The 14,963-nt window shown below is 34.0% G+C and overlaps 3 protein-coding genes and 1 long non-coding RNA gene across 4 annotated transcripts; all 4 read right to left on the bottom strand.

Moving 5' to 3' along the window:
* Positions 1-1,020: 1,020 nt before the first annotated feature.
* LOC134259157 (uncharacterized) lies at positions 1,021-1,748 on the bottom strand. Its single transcript, XR_009990294.1, has 2 exons — positions 1,214-1,748; positions 1,021-1,172 (listed from the first exon to the last, which is right to left on the bottom strand). It is a non-coding gene; the product is annotated as an uncharacterized LOC134259157 (long non-coding RNA).
* Positions 1,749-2,298: 550 nt separating this feature from the next.
* On the bottom strand, positions 2,299-3,093 carry LOC134259160 (uncharacterized). The gene has a single exon (XM_062741761.1). It carries the CDS (start codon positions 3,091-3,093, stop codon positions 2,299-2,301), a length of 795 nt encoding a protein of 264 aa, XP_062597745.1.
* A 3,675-nt stretch (positions 3,094-6,768) lies between these two features.
* On the bottom strand, positions 6,769-7,929 carry LOC134259162 (uncharacterized). The gene has a single exon (XM_062741762.1). The coding sequence runs from the start codon at positions 7,927-7,929 to the stop codon at positions 6,769-6,771; it is 1,161 nt and encodes a 386-aa protein (XP_062597746.1).
* A 2,183-nt stretch (positions 7,930-10,112) lies between these two features.
* LOC134259163 (uncharacterized) lies at positions 10,113-13,380 on the bottom strand. The gene is made up of 4 exons (XM_062741763.1): positions 12,738-13,380; positions 12,356-12,502; positions 12,195-12,251; positions 10,113-10,633 (listed from the first exon to the last, which is right to left on the bottom strand). Exons 1-4 carry the CDS (start codon positions 13,378-13,380, stop codon positions 10,113-10,115), a joined length of 1,368 nt encoding a protein of 455 aa, XP_062597747.1.
* Between the last annotated feature and the right edge of the window lie 1,583 nt (positions 13,381-14,963).

The raw sequence follows: 14,963 nt of genomic DNA on the forward strand, positions 1-14,963 counted from the left end.
AAAAAATACAGGATTTTTGCATATGCAATATGCCTGACGTCACAATAGCCGCATCAGCCCTGCAGGGCTGATATGTCTTTGCGGGGCTGATATGGATTTGCAGGGCTGATACGGATCAATATCACAACCTTAGTAAATTAAACCTTAAAAACAGTACTTGTCACATCATACACATATTTTGGGGGCTACAAAATTATCTTAATTTTAACTTTTTGATTGTAAGGATAATCTAATAGACAAAAAATAAATTATTTTCAATAACGGATCGGGACCATTTAAAATATAGGTACATGTAGATACCCAATTAATAGACCACGTACATTGTAAAAAGCCCGTGCATTGTTATTTACTTATTTTCCTCTCAGATTATTGTGTTCTGTATTTTATTATTAAGTATGTAATAAACATAATAAACTATACTCTTTTCCACATCACATCCTGTATCAGTCCTCGTCCTTCATCCCTCTGGCTGATATTGATGTCTCGGGCTGAAACAGAATGTGATATGGAAAAGGGTATGTATTATTTTCCATGTATCTACTCTTACTGGATCTATACCTGTTGGCTGTGCTCCAGATTTGTATTGGTTTGATTGATTTTCGATTTCTATTTCTTATCTTTATCATATGCACTCCCAAGCTTAATTCTCTCTTCTTTTTTTTAAAATCTAAATCAACTATGGAGGTATAAACATGTTTATGGTAGATTTGTGATTGTAAATGATTAAGTTTGGTGTATGCTTCTAATTTAATTTGGTAAATGTGTTCTTGTGAATTTTATTAAAATAGATCATTACAATCTCAATTTAAAACTACATTTAAATACAATAAAAAAGTCATATATTTTTTTTAAAATAACCATGACCATGTCTTCTTATGTAACAAATATAATAAAAACTGCAATCAAAATATTTCATTATGTGCTCTTAAATACTGAAACTGATGAACAATTCGGTTCATGTGAACCTGAAGCACATTTGCAGCTCTGTTCTGCAGCATGTTAAATAATAAAGAGGGTGTGTGTGTGTGTATAGAGCATTTATTACAAATGCCAAATGAGATTACAGATTTTACAATATCAGAATGCAGCAGAAGGTGGGGCCCAAAAACATCCCACACCTTATACAAAAGAAAACTAGTACATATATTTTCTACAAAATTAACAATAAGTACCTTAAACAAAAGAAACTAGTACATCTATTTTCTACAATAACAAAAGTCATGCAATAACAATAGGCACCTTATATAAAAGAAACTAGTACATGTATTTTCTACAATAACAATAATTATGGAGGATTGAAGGGGTGGTGGTGGGTAAAATTTGTAAACCACATTTTGGAGCCGAAATGTTATTCTGATAAGGATAAGGCTAATAGCCGTTACTAGAGGACGCTTAAGTATAAAACCCGGAAAACCCTTCGGGACCCATGAATTCAAACAAATTGGTAATTAATAAAAATATGCAATTTATTACGTATTTAGATCACATAAATTCCTTTATATACATAAATACACTTATGTGCTCTTAAATACTGAAACTGATGAACAATTCGGTTCATGTGAACCTGAAGCACATTTGCAGCTCTGTTCTGCAGCATGTTAAATAATAAAGAGGGTGTGTGTGTGTGTATAGAGCATTTATTACAAATGCCAAATGAGATTACAGATTTTACAATATCAGAATGCAGCAGAAGGTGGGGCCCAAAAACATCCCACAAGAGGGACAATGAACGTACAGAGAAGGGTCCCTCGCCCCCCCCCCCCACATTTTGGAGCCGAAATGTTATTCTGATAAGGATAAGGCTAATAGCCGTTACTAGAGGACGCTTAAGTATAAAACCCGGAAAACCCTTCGGGACCCATGAATTCAAACAAATTGGTAATTAATAAAAATATGCAATTTATTACGTATTTAGATCACATAAATTCCTTTATATACATAAATACACTAAATATTTACAAACAATGAGATTATAATTAAAGATGGACACTTTTACGATTCAAACAACCTATCTACGTGTATGTTTAAACTTGACTAAACATATATTTGTATCTGAAAACTTTAACAAGTCCTTTTGTATTTCCTACCCACAATTTAGATTTGTACAGTGATAATGCGGTTGGAAATTCCATTTCACCTTTTGTAAGCAAAAACTTCAATAATTTCCCAGAAGAACTTAGTAAGTGGATCCTGTGATTTTTTGCATCAGTTACAAGGATGTTACAGTAGGAATCACACGCTACGTCATACGGATCAAAGTTCTCAATCGGTCTGTAGAAAGGGTTGTCTTCTGTCAAGTTATATCCACGATATGTATACTTTATTTGACCAGATGAAGACAAAGCTAAAAAGTATATTTCCATCAGAATCATAAACGCCGATCTCACTTTTGACGTCACCTGATAGTGTCATATGTCTTACAAGACTTGTAGAAGGCTGCATGAAATGAGAATAATCTGTCAAGGCGACCAGAAGACCACCATCCACCGACTCACAGATTCCTAGTGGTTCTAAATCTCCTGTATTTGCGATAATAGAGACAGATCCCGAAGAAAATAGTTGGTAAATACCCCATGTAGGATAGTTCTCATTAACAGTGAAAAACACTTCACCATTCTTACAGACATAGATATCACAAAGATTTATCATGTATTCTTGTTTATTACTCCCTTCTATGTTAATTTCATTTAAAGAGTCTAATAAAAAAGACTGGATATAACAAGTGTCTTCACCACAAACCTCAAGTGTACGTACAGGATTTTCTCCATTTTGAAGAAATCCTACTTCATCAGCAATGGCATCCATTGACCAAGTTTGACGCAAGTCATCAAACAATTTTCCTCCATCGTATTCTAAAGGATCTTTAATATTTTTAATATCAGACCGTAACTGTTTCAGAATTTTCAAGTTGTCGATCAGGTGGAAATCTGACATATTTCTGCTGTTGTTCTCGATGAATTCTATGGTGTCAACAAGCTGGGATTTTTTCTTGTCCATCTGAGATTTCAGAGATTTTATTTGTTCGTTTGTTTTGCTCAAGTGGTTTTTCAGTGTATTTTCATGGCTTTTCTTGATTTCTGTCAACCTGTTCATCACTTCATCAAAATATTTATGTAAGACTCTAATATCATTCTCAAACTGAATTCCATTATCATTTTCCTTTGTTAATATTTTCTCCCTTTTCTCCTTAAACTCCGGTATCTCATGCTCCTTTATGTCCGCAAGGTACGTCTGGATTCCCCTCCTTTTACATTACTCTCTCTCTCTCTCTCTCTCTCTCTCTCTCTCTCTCTCTCTCTCTCTCTCTCTCTCTCTGTGTGATTCAAATTACTTACTTCAAACTTAACTATCCTGAAATACAAAGGATAAACTTTTCTCACAGGAACGACGTCCGACAGGATAGGAATATCATGAATTGACTTAAAAAGCATCCCTTAAATAAAGTATTTTAGAATCAAGATACATGGTATTACGAATCATGACTACAAATAAACACAACAAACGTACACGTAACTTTTAATGACGTAAATTCAATTAAGAACAGTGCGAAATTTAACTCCGGACACGACATTTGTCTGGACTTTCGCCAACCACTTTTCCAAAGATACATGGAAGATACATGGAAACCATTTATGTCATCTGGTGGGATTTTTTTTATCGCACAGCATGGACTAACCTTTAACCCTGAATATCTTCTAGTTTAAAAGATATTACACCTGCAATCAAGAAATCCCATGGGATAATGGTGGGATTTTCTGTCCTAACCAATATCCCACCATTATTCTGTGGGAGAAAAATGAGTTCTGTGGGATTTTTTCTCCTATAGAATCAAAACTCCCATTTTTAACCTTACATGGGATTTTTTATCCAATAATTTGTGAAATTGGACAAGAAGTTCTATAATTGTCATAAATAGAAATAAAAGTTCTCTATCAAAATGTTTTATAGAATATTTTATATCAGGCCAAAATAAAATTATAGTTTGTTTGGAATTGCCTCCCGCCTCATTGAAATGCCCCCTCCTGAAAAAATTTTATTGACTAAAAGTAGGAGGATATTTTTTTTTATTTAATCAATTTTTTCCCATTATATGTATCATAATTATGCACCATACAAAACACCAAAATATAGTGTCAGATCTATGTAAAATTAGTTTCTTGGTTGATGGTAGATACTTTTTTTAAAGTCAGAAAATTTATTTACTGTTTACTGAGATATTTATCAAAAAATTTAAATTTATCTTCCATTAAAAAAAATAATAATAATTTCCCTCCCTCCCTCCTGTGTCTGAAACCCTACAGGCGGCAATTCCAAACAAACAATTTTTTAAGGATGGCCTCATACGTGTAGGTGATGCAGGTCGTTAGATAAACTTACGCTTTATCAACGGCTAGATGCTTTAGCAATAGCACTTTCGGTTTTGACACGATCCCTGGCTTCAAGATTTTATTTTATTTAAACTTTTATTTGTGAAAATTATTTCCCTTATAAAATGAATGATAAAGGGCAGTAATATCGTTAAAAGCAAGAAAAAGACTCGTATATGTCAAAGAAGTGTCTTATTTTATCAAGAACCTGTATTGGCTACTTGAAGACAGATGTTACACCCCCCCCCCTTAAATCGTTTCCGGAAAAAGAAAAAACTAACAGTTAGATTGTTGTTATAAGATTCCTATATCGTCTTCAATAATGCTTTCTTATATTATACAATGTATACCTACCTAGTACATGTAATGCAGGTGTAACTTGCCATGGATCAACAATGAATCTACAAAGCCTTGCCCAGCCATTTTGTACTACCACCGTACAAAGATTTAATTTTCACGATCCCATGGTCCTTACAACTTTCAGTCAGAGGTTCGTTTGATGTAGAGCCCCAGCAATTGTCACATAATGTTTTCAAAGACGCAGATAGCAAAAATTTTAACTTTTGAACACGATCTACTTTCTTTCGAAGCATGTCAACATCAACGGTGGTACGTTATCAAGCTATACGTCATCAATTTGAATTGGCAAATATTTGTGTAGTTTTGCAGGGGAAGTCTCAAAGTTTTGTTAAAACGAATATTGTATGAAATAAATAGAATATCTATAACTGTGTGGTTTGATATTGGCTTATCCAACTCGTTGAAATGGTGTATATTCGCTCGGCAAGCCTCGCGAATATATACACCATTTCAACTCGTTGGATAAAGACAATATCCAATCACACAATATAGATATCCTCTATTTATCCTGCAGGAGAATGGAAATTGTTTTTATCTCTTTAATTTTCTCCCCCAATGAAAATTTCAGTCCTCTTACAATTTATCATTTATCATTAAGAAAGTACATGATATTGCAAGCAAAATTATACCAAATTGTCAAAATTTCATTTAGCAATAAAAAAGTTATGACCATTCAAGAGAACACACCAGTATGATTAACAGAATAATATGACATGATGATGGATTCTCCCTCTGTAAATTTCAGTCCTCTCACAATTTATCATTTTACATTTAGAAAGTATATGCTAATAGGATGAAGTTGTTTGTTTTTAATATATATTCACGAAAGCAAAGAATTATTTTCTTTTTAATAATCTCAAATTTCATACTTTGAAAATATAGTATAAAGAAATCCGTCATAAAAATAATTTGAAAATCACTATCTCTTTCGTCAATCATTATTTGGAAGTGAAAGGAAAGGACCCCTCGATTTTATCCTACTGGGTATGCAGTGTTGGTGATGCCTGTTCTGATGATATGAATGAAAATACAGTTTCTGGGCAGTAATTATGAAAACACACAGACTTTTAACGGAAAAATATTTCATTTTGTTTGGTATTCACAGCTGTGGGTTGGAGCATAATAATCTGACCTCACATTTGTTGACAGGTTTCCAGGAAGTGCTCAAGTTTGACCTCTGACCTTTATGATGCACCCTGACCTGAAGAATTTCATGTTCTTTCAAATAGATTTGCATGACTATAATTGTGAAAATAAACAGTATACTTGTATAACCAGATAAAGTATATTAAAATCCACATATAATTCTGCAACATCTATGTTTGTCATCTCTATAAATATATAGTGTAATGTATGTTAGGAACAAAACACATACTGTAATTCATATAAACACATTAGTGAAAACACATTAGTGAATGATAAATCTATTAACCTTTGTATACTGCTGAATAAAAAAAAACACCATGAAATAAGCTTTGTTTGGTCTATTGTTCTTTAATGTTTAATATGAATATAGTTAAAGAAGTTAAATTGTCAATCACTGATTTCTGCAGCTTAGATATAGAATTTCTAAAAATTGGTGAACAAAGAAGACACCCTTTAGATTTTTATTATTCAATAAAAGACCAAATCCATCCCAGACAATTCAGTGTTTAAATAATGGTCAAACAATTAGAATGAAAAGCGTGAGTTAACGGTCGACATAATGTAGATTATATATTTGTTGACAATTAGCTCATTGTTCGGCCATACAACTTGCAAGATGATGACTTTCAACAAGATGGTTGATATCCTTGTTTCATCAAATTGTTTGTCAATATAAAGTTTGCCTTTTTTAAGAAATTGTTTTCACCTAGAACAAGCTTTTGCGTATTGAGTCAGGCGACATAAACCCATATACTGCTATATAATTATAAGTAAGGAAAGTTGAAGTGATGGTCAAAACGTTTATCATTAAACGTCTTTTGTTAGGTTACCATTAACGGCTGAAACGAGGAGCTAGCAAGGCATCAACTTTTTGACGAGTAAAATTGAAAAATGTTTAAATCTTAATACTAAAAGCATGACTATACTGGAAAACTTTGACCTGTCCTCTCGTATTTCCCGCCCACAGTGTCGACTTATACAGGGATAAAGAAGTTGGAAAAATCATTTCTTTCTCTGTAAGACAAAATTTAAGGAATTTTCCTGCAGGATCTAATAAATGGATTTTGTGATTCCTAGCATCAGTAACAAGAATGTTGCAGAGGGAATCACAAACCACGTCATAAGGATCAAAGACCACCGAAGAGTTTTGAAAGGGGCTGTTATTTACAATGTTTTGTCCCCGATAAACGGACTTAAGTATCCCAGAAGAAGTCAAAATGACCAAATCTCCTTCAGAAGAATTTCTCCAGTTTACAATGCATATGTCACCGTTGCCATTCTGTGTGACTCGCCTTGGGTAAATTAACAGTGGTTTGTCTTTACTGTTTAGGTGAAGATTTTCGATATCTCCAGTCAACGTTAAGTGTTCTACAGAACGGAAGCTCCAATTCATTAAATGATAAAACTTTGACTCAGTGTCCATCATAGTGACCAGAAGCCCACCATCCACTGATTGACAGATTCCTAGTGGTTTCATGTATTCTATATCTGAATCAAGGACTTCGGAGACTGATCCTGTTTTGGAAAAACGAAAGATATTTAAGTTCCTATCGTCAGTGAAATACACCTCTCCATTATCTAAAACGCAGATATCGAAAATTTTTAGTTTGAGTTTCTTTTTCGTCACACCTTTTTTGTTGACCTGACAAGTGGATTTCGAGAAAAAGGACTGAACGTAACTATCATCTTCTCCAAATGCCTCAAGGATAAGTATTGCATTGTCCTTATATTGAAATGAGTCTATTTCCTTTGAAACCAAACTAACATTTTCAGAATTTTCAAGTAAATCGTCATAAATTTTCCCCCGTTTGTATTCCGTCGGATACTCGTATTTTTTGATTTCAGACAACAGTTTTTTCAGTTCTCTGCAGTTGTCAATCAGACTATAATCAGACATTGCTCTGTTATTTTTCTCAATCAATTCAACAGTGTCAACAAGTTGGGTCCTCTTTCTTTTTAACACATGCATCACAAGGTTTGCTTGTTCCTGGGTGTCATTATAATTTTCCCTCAATTTTTGTTGAAAGGACTTCCTGATGTTTGCCAATCTTATCATTATTTCCGCAAAATGTTTCTGAACGAATCTTGCATCGAGATTATAATGTTTTGCATTAGTCTTTTTCTGTGTTGTTATTTTTTCTATTGTCATATCAAGCTCTGACAAATCCTTCGTCTTAGTATCCTCCAGATATTTCAGCAGATTCTTTCTTTTCAAAATTGCTAAATTGGATAAAGTTTCCCAGTTATGATCCTTGTGTTTTGATACACACTTGAAACAAATAAATTCCTCACAATCCTCACAGACTATATCAATACGTAAACTATGTTTGTCACACGTGGGGATGTGTTCTTGTTGAGCCCTCACTATAGATTACGAATTACCGGTCGCCATTTCCTCAGAATGTTGATAACGTATCAAAGACTGATGTGATACGGTACAATGATTTCGGTTAGGTAAATTGTTGGTTCTTTAAATATCCCCCGTTTTTGTAATCAGAACTCTGTGCTTTGAAAGTAAAAAAGGCAAATATAATCGATTATATTTCAAAAGCTATACATTAGATTTTCATATGAATAATGAATCTCTTTGTATCATGTTCAAATAAACTCTCTCTCTCTCATATACATCTCATTTGTCATGAATCCAAATAGGATAAGGACAGAAAATGTAAGATTCGAATTTTGTAAAGTGTATGATTGCAATACTCACTGATTTGGAAAAGCAAACGTTTGATAAAACAGAAAAATGTTTGCAGTTGTCTTTCTGGAAGGTGACATAAACTCGTCACCCCACTAAGACTAACATTTTTATAAAAAATAACATTTGTTCTGTTCAATCCAGGTCCGTATGAAAACGATGGGGAATAATTTTGCCAGAATATTCTTTATAAGTAGGACATATATTAGAAGATTGATATGGATATAACGAACAGTATTCATTCTCAAAGTCCATTAAACAATACAAATTAAGAGTAGAGCAAACACGGACCTCCGAAATATCAGAGGTGGGATCAGGTGCCATGGAGGAGTGAGCATCCCCTGCCGACCGGTCACACCCGCCGTGTGCTCGTTGTCATGATCAGGAAATAACTTAAAGAATCCGTCGTCAATTCAGTGTATAAATAATGGACTAACAATTGGTATGAAAAACGTCAGTCAGCATTTGACTCAATGATAAATTGTATTTGCTGACAAGGTCATTGTATCGACCATAGAACTTACGAAATGATGACTTTAAACGAGACTGCTGCTATTCTTGTTTCATCAATCTGCTTGTCAATAATTTACCTCGTTTAAAAAATTGTTCATACGTAGAGCATGCTCTTGCGTATCGAATCAACTGAGATATATATACTCCGTATGCAGGTGATGAAGGTATATTGCTGCATAAGTAAGGGAAGTAGACGATAGAAAAGTTAAAGTCATCACGTTTATCATATAGCTTGGTTGTTAGATTACCATTAGTGCATTTTTCAAGTAAAATATCCAAGTATGAATCAGAAGTGTCGGACTCTAAATCTAAATCGAAATCTAAATTACGTCTGTGTCTTTTAAAATGCCTGATGACCTTTTTTTAAAACTATTTTTCTATGTCAAAAATTTCTGTTTCGTGCAATCATATTTAGCTCACATAGTAATTTGCATTTTCCTCAATTTTGCAAACTTTTCATAAAATTTGAGAAAAAAAAACCCATGAATGAGTAGCATTTGTAATAGCTATACAATGTAACCACTTTCTCCATCATGTAGCATCTTTCTTCAATTTTCTCTGTCAGCCTGACCATTTTTACACATGTTGAGAAAGCTATATGATTTCCTGTTCGTCTCAAGGACATCAAAATTTTCTGTGCTAAATGCAGTTTAGATTTCTCATTCTGCTTCAAAATATGTTCAATTTCGAATTAGACATTTCTTTGTCGACTTAATAATAAATAAAAAAGAAAATTCCACATCTGTGAAATACTATTCCTTAAATTATTTTGGCTGAAATTGAAATTGTACTTATTACTTACAAAGGCATATCATGTAGCTTGTTTTCCTTTTATTGAAAAATAATCTACGTACGTATTTTTAATACAAAAAAAATTAGGTTAGTGAAAACGTTGTGTAGTTCCTAAATTCATATTTTTTGTACTTTATACCTTGTATACAATTAAAATGAAATATAAAAATAAGAAAAACACTAACTTGCAAGTAATACAGTTCAACTGAAATAGGTTTTCAAATTGACTTTTTTTTTTACTTAAACACTTTTACAAGACCATCTTCATTTCCCACCCAAAGGTTTGATTTCCACAAATATATAGAGGTGGGAATATTTACTTCATTTTCATTCAATAAGTTCTTTATAATCTCTCCATCAGGACCCAGTAAATGAATTCGTTCGTTGTATCGGCCTGAAACGAGAATGTAACAGAGGGAATCGCAGACCACATCAAACGGTAAGAAGTTCCACCTCAGTGTCTGGGCACTATAGATCGATCTGAGATGTCCAGCAGAAGACAAAATAACAAGGTTCCCTTTAGTTCTGCTTGACCAGTTAACAACACAGATGTCTGAGTTACCATTCTGTGTGACTTTGACTGGTAGAGTAAACAGCTTTGTTTTACCGTCAGGAGTGTACTCGTATTCTCGGATAGTGTCACCAGTGAGGGAACCGTGTCTCACCAAACGTCTGCTGTCTGAATCTGAATTCATCCACTGTGTTGTGTTGTCTTTCAATGTCACCAGGAGACCTCCACTTCTTTTCCTCCTGGTAACTGATATTATTTTAACGAAACTGCTGCAATTGCGATGTATTTAATTGCGATTTTCCAGATAGTATTATCAGTATCTAGCCTTTTCTTGTGGTCTTGCCCTTTAGAAGACCCAGATACAAGGAAAAGATATCACATGCCTGTGCTGTTTTTGATATTATATAATTTTAATTTGATGATGTTTGTAACATGGAATGTTTATAACTAGTAAACTATGAATTCTAAGATACTCGGTACACAGAAGAAGGATATGGAGATAATGAAGAATGTTAAATCTTAAAGTCCATAAAACAATAAAAATTAGGAGCAGAGCAAACACGGACCTCCGAAACATCAGAGGTGGGATCAGGTGCCATGGAGGAGTAGTACACAGAACATTCTTTGCCTAAACTTAAACAATTTTATCTTCTCTCCAGCTGGATGAAGTATATAATACTATAAGAATTAGTCATGTCAGTATCTGCAGGATCAATGTCTCTACTCTAACTGAATCCACGTCTGTTTCCAGATTTGTAATGCTTTGATGGATTTTTGATTACTGTTTCATATCTTTATCATATTCACTTGCAAGCTTAATCTTAAAAGAAAACTATCTACATCTACTAGTGGTATAAACGTGATTATAGTACATTTGTAATTGTAAACTATAAACAAAGCCTGGGGAGCCTATGGTACTGATTTACTTTGGTGAATGTGGTCTTATAGCATTTTATTAAAATAGATAATAACAATCTCAGTTTAAAACTTCATTTCAATACAGTAAATCTTTTTAGAAATTAACCATGACTAGGTCTTCTTGTGTAACAAATTTATTGAAAATTGCAGTTTTAATACAATGAATTGTAATAAGCAGATGTACACTTTGACAGTTCGTAGACCTCAGGCACGTAGCATCGTTTTTAAAAGTGGGGGGGGGGCCAAATTGAGATAAATTTTTATTTACTAACCTGAAAAAGTTGACAAGCAAAAAAAAAAAAAAACGAAAATTAAAAGTTGACCAAACTCGACAATCCTATAACGTGGGGGTGGGTTGGGGGGGGGGGTGGGGGGTGGGGTGGGGGTAGCCAACTTTTCAAAGCCAACTTTCCCATTTTTTCCTTACAATCCTTGCTATCACTATACTATGGTTTTAAAGTGAGGGGGGGCCAACCACCCTAGCAATGAATATTTACTATAGTAAAGATTATGTTGGGGAAAAAAGTGGGGGGGACCAGGCCCCCCCCTGGCCCCCCCGGATGCTACGTCCCTGACCTTATCTATGTGTATGATTAAACTTGAAAACTAAACATATGTTTATATCTGAAAACTTTAACAAGTCCTTTTGTATTTCCTACCCACAATTTAGATTTGTACAGTGATAATGCGGTTGGAAATTCCATTTCACTCTCTGTAAGCAAAAACTTCAAGAATATCCCAGAAGGACTGAGTAAATGGATCCGATGATGTTTTGCGTCGGTAACAAGGATGTTCCAAAAAGAGTCACATGCCACGTCATACGGATCAAAGTTCTTCTTAATCGGGTGCAAGTTATATTCTTCGTAAGTCACTTTACCCCCATACTTACTCTTAACTTGACCGAGTGAAGACAAAATTGTCAGATTATCATGGGGATATGCCCAGTCTACAATACAGATGTCACTGTTACCATTCTGTGTAATTCGTTGTGGAAAAGAAAAAAGTTGTTCATGAAAATAAGGAAAACCACCGATCTCACTATGACGTCACCTGTTAAGGTCATATGTCTTACTAAACTTGTAAAAGGTTCCCAGTATTCAGAATAATCTGTTAAGGCGACCAGGAGACCACCCTCCACTGACTCACAGATTCCTAGTGGTAGTAATTCTTTTGTATTTGCGATAACAGAGACTGATCCTGAAGAAAAGAGTTGGCAAATAGTATTGTTCTCATTATTAGTGAAAAACACTTCACCATTCTTACAAATACAGATATCACAAAGGTTTATCATGAATTTTCGTTTGTTCCCCTCTCTTATGTTAATTTGATTAAAACAGTCCAATAAAAAAGACTGCATATAACAAGTGTCTTCACCACAAACCTCGAGTGTACGTACTGGATTATCGCCGTTTTGAAAAAAATCCTACTTCACCAGCAATAGCATCAATTGACCAAGTATGCCGAAAGTCATTAAAATGTTTTCCTTCCTCGTATTCCAAAGGATCTTCATTGTCTCCTATATCACACTGTAATTGTTTCAGAATTTTTAAGTTGTCGATCAGGTGAAAATCTGACATATTTCTGCTGTTGTTCTCAATTAATTCTACGGTGTCAACAAGCTGAGATTTTTTCTCATCCATCTGAGATTTCAGATATTTTATTTGTTTGTTTGTTTTACTCAAGTGGTTTTTCAGTGTTTTTTCATTGCTTCTCTTGATGTCTGTAAGCTTGCAAATCACGTCATTAAAATGCTTCTGTAAAACTCTGATATCATTCTTAAACTGAATTTTATTATCCTCTTCCTGTTTTAATATTTTCTCCTTTTTCTCCTCAAACTTCTGTATGTCTACATCCTTTATCTCTGTTAGGTACGTTTGGAGTTCTTTTCTTCTCTGACTAGCTACGTTAGCTAATGTGTCCCAGTTATGATCCTTATGTTTTGATTTTGCACACTTGGAACAAATTAATTCATCACAATCCTCACAGAACATATCAATTCGTTTGCTGTGTTTGTCACAAGTTGGAATGTGTTCTTGAGGAGAGCCTAAAACAGGTTCAGGTGTGTTGGTCGCCATTGCTACTAGAGTTAATTTCTCTATTAATATATACATAGGTCGCGATACCATACGATTTGTTTGTATAGCGTCGAAAACAGCTCTAAATTTTTTTATGAATAGCGAATGAAAATAAAAATCAATAATATGGATTTAAAACATAGATGAGGTTGTTAAAAGTCTATATATAAAAGGAGCAGAAACCTTCTTTCGATTGATCACCTAAGTAAAAGTAAAGGAAAGTTTGCGATTGCGAAGGAAAGTTGAAATCATCTCATACAAACATTTATCAGTACATCCTAATTATAAGTTAGCCTTCATCTTCAATAGTCATAAGAAATCTAAATACAAAACAGATATGGAGACTCTTTCGTATCTTTAATTTGAAGTTAACTTGGATATATATCGATTTGATATAGAATTGAAGTTTCTGTCGTTAACTGAGAAAACATCATCGATATAAATAAATCTCGAGAGGAAGTCCACAGCAATTGTTTTCTTCTCAATTAAAAATGTTTTTAAAGATGCAAATAACCAGTTACAATGATATTGACACCGTTAATGTAAATATTCTTAATGACAAAAGGGTAACGAATGTAACAATATTAACACCAGTAAAGGAGAATCTTCAGGAGAACTGTACAACACCCTTGAGAAGTGTAGTTAATCAGAAGTGGACAAACTCAAGGAAAAAAATCAAATCCAAAATAAATACACTGTAACATTAAAAACGAAAAAAATGTAATTTAGAGTTCAAATAAAGTAATCAATACCTATCCATTAACTTACGCTATTTTCGTACTTGAAAACTTTAACGACGCCATTTTCATTTCCCACCCGAAGGTTTGATTTGAACAATGAAATTGAGGTGGGAAAGTTAACTTCATTTTCAGTCAGTAAATACTTCAAAATTTCTCCGTTGGGACTCAGTAGATGAATTCGTTCGTTGTATCGGTCGGACACAAGAATGTAACAGAGAGAATCGCAGTCCACGTCAAAAGTAAAAAAATCCACTTCAATAGCTGTCCACTGTAGATGGATCTGAGATGTCCAGCTGAAGACAAAATAACAAGAGTCCCTTTAGTTCTGCTTGTCCACTTAACAACACAGATGTCCGAGTTACCATTCTGTGTGACTTTGACTGGTATAGTTAACAGCTTTGTTTTACCGTGAAGATTGTACTCGTATTCTCGGATAATTGTCACCAGTGAGGGAACCGTGTCTCACCAAAGGCCTGCTGTATGAATTAGAATTCATCCACTGTGTTGTGTTGTCTTTCAATGTCACCAGGAGACCTCAACTTCTTTGACTACATATTCCTCCTGGTAACAGATATTATTTTAACGAAACTGCTGCAATTGCGATGTATTCAATTGCTATTTTCTAGATAGTATTATCGTTATCTAGCCTTTTCTTGTGGTCTTGTCCTTTAGAAGACCCAGATACAAGAATAAGATATCACATGCCTGTGCTGTTTTTGATATTATATAATTTTAATTTTTGATGTCTTTAACATGGAATGTTTAAAAGAAGGATATGGAAATAACAAATAGTATTCAATCTCAACGTCCATTAAACAATACACAAAATATCAGCAGAGCAAA

This window comes from Saccostrea cucullata, unplaced genomic scaffold (genome assembly GCF_032062105.1).
Source record: "Saccostrea cucullata isolate Sc308-1 unplaced genomic scaffold, CSIRO_AGI_Scuc_v1 ctg1305, whole genome shotgun sequence".
Lineage (NCBI taxonomy): Eukaryota > Metazoa > Mollusca > Bivalvia > Ostreida > Ostreidae > Saccostrea > Saccostrea cuccullata.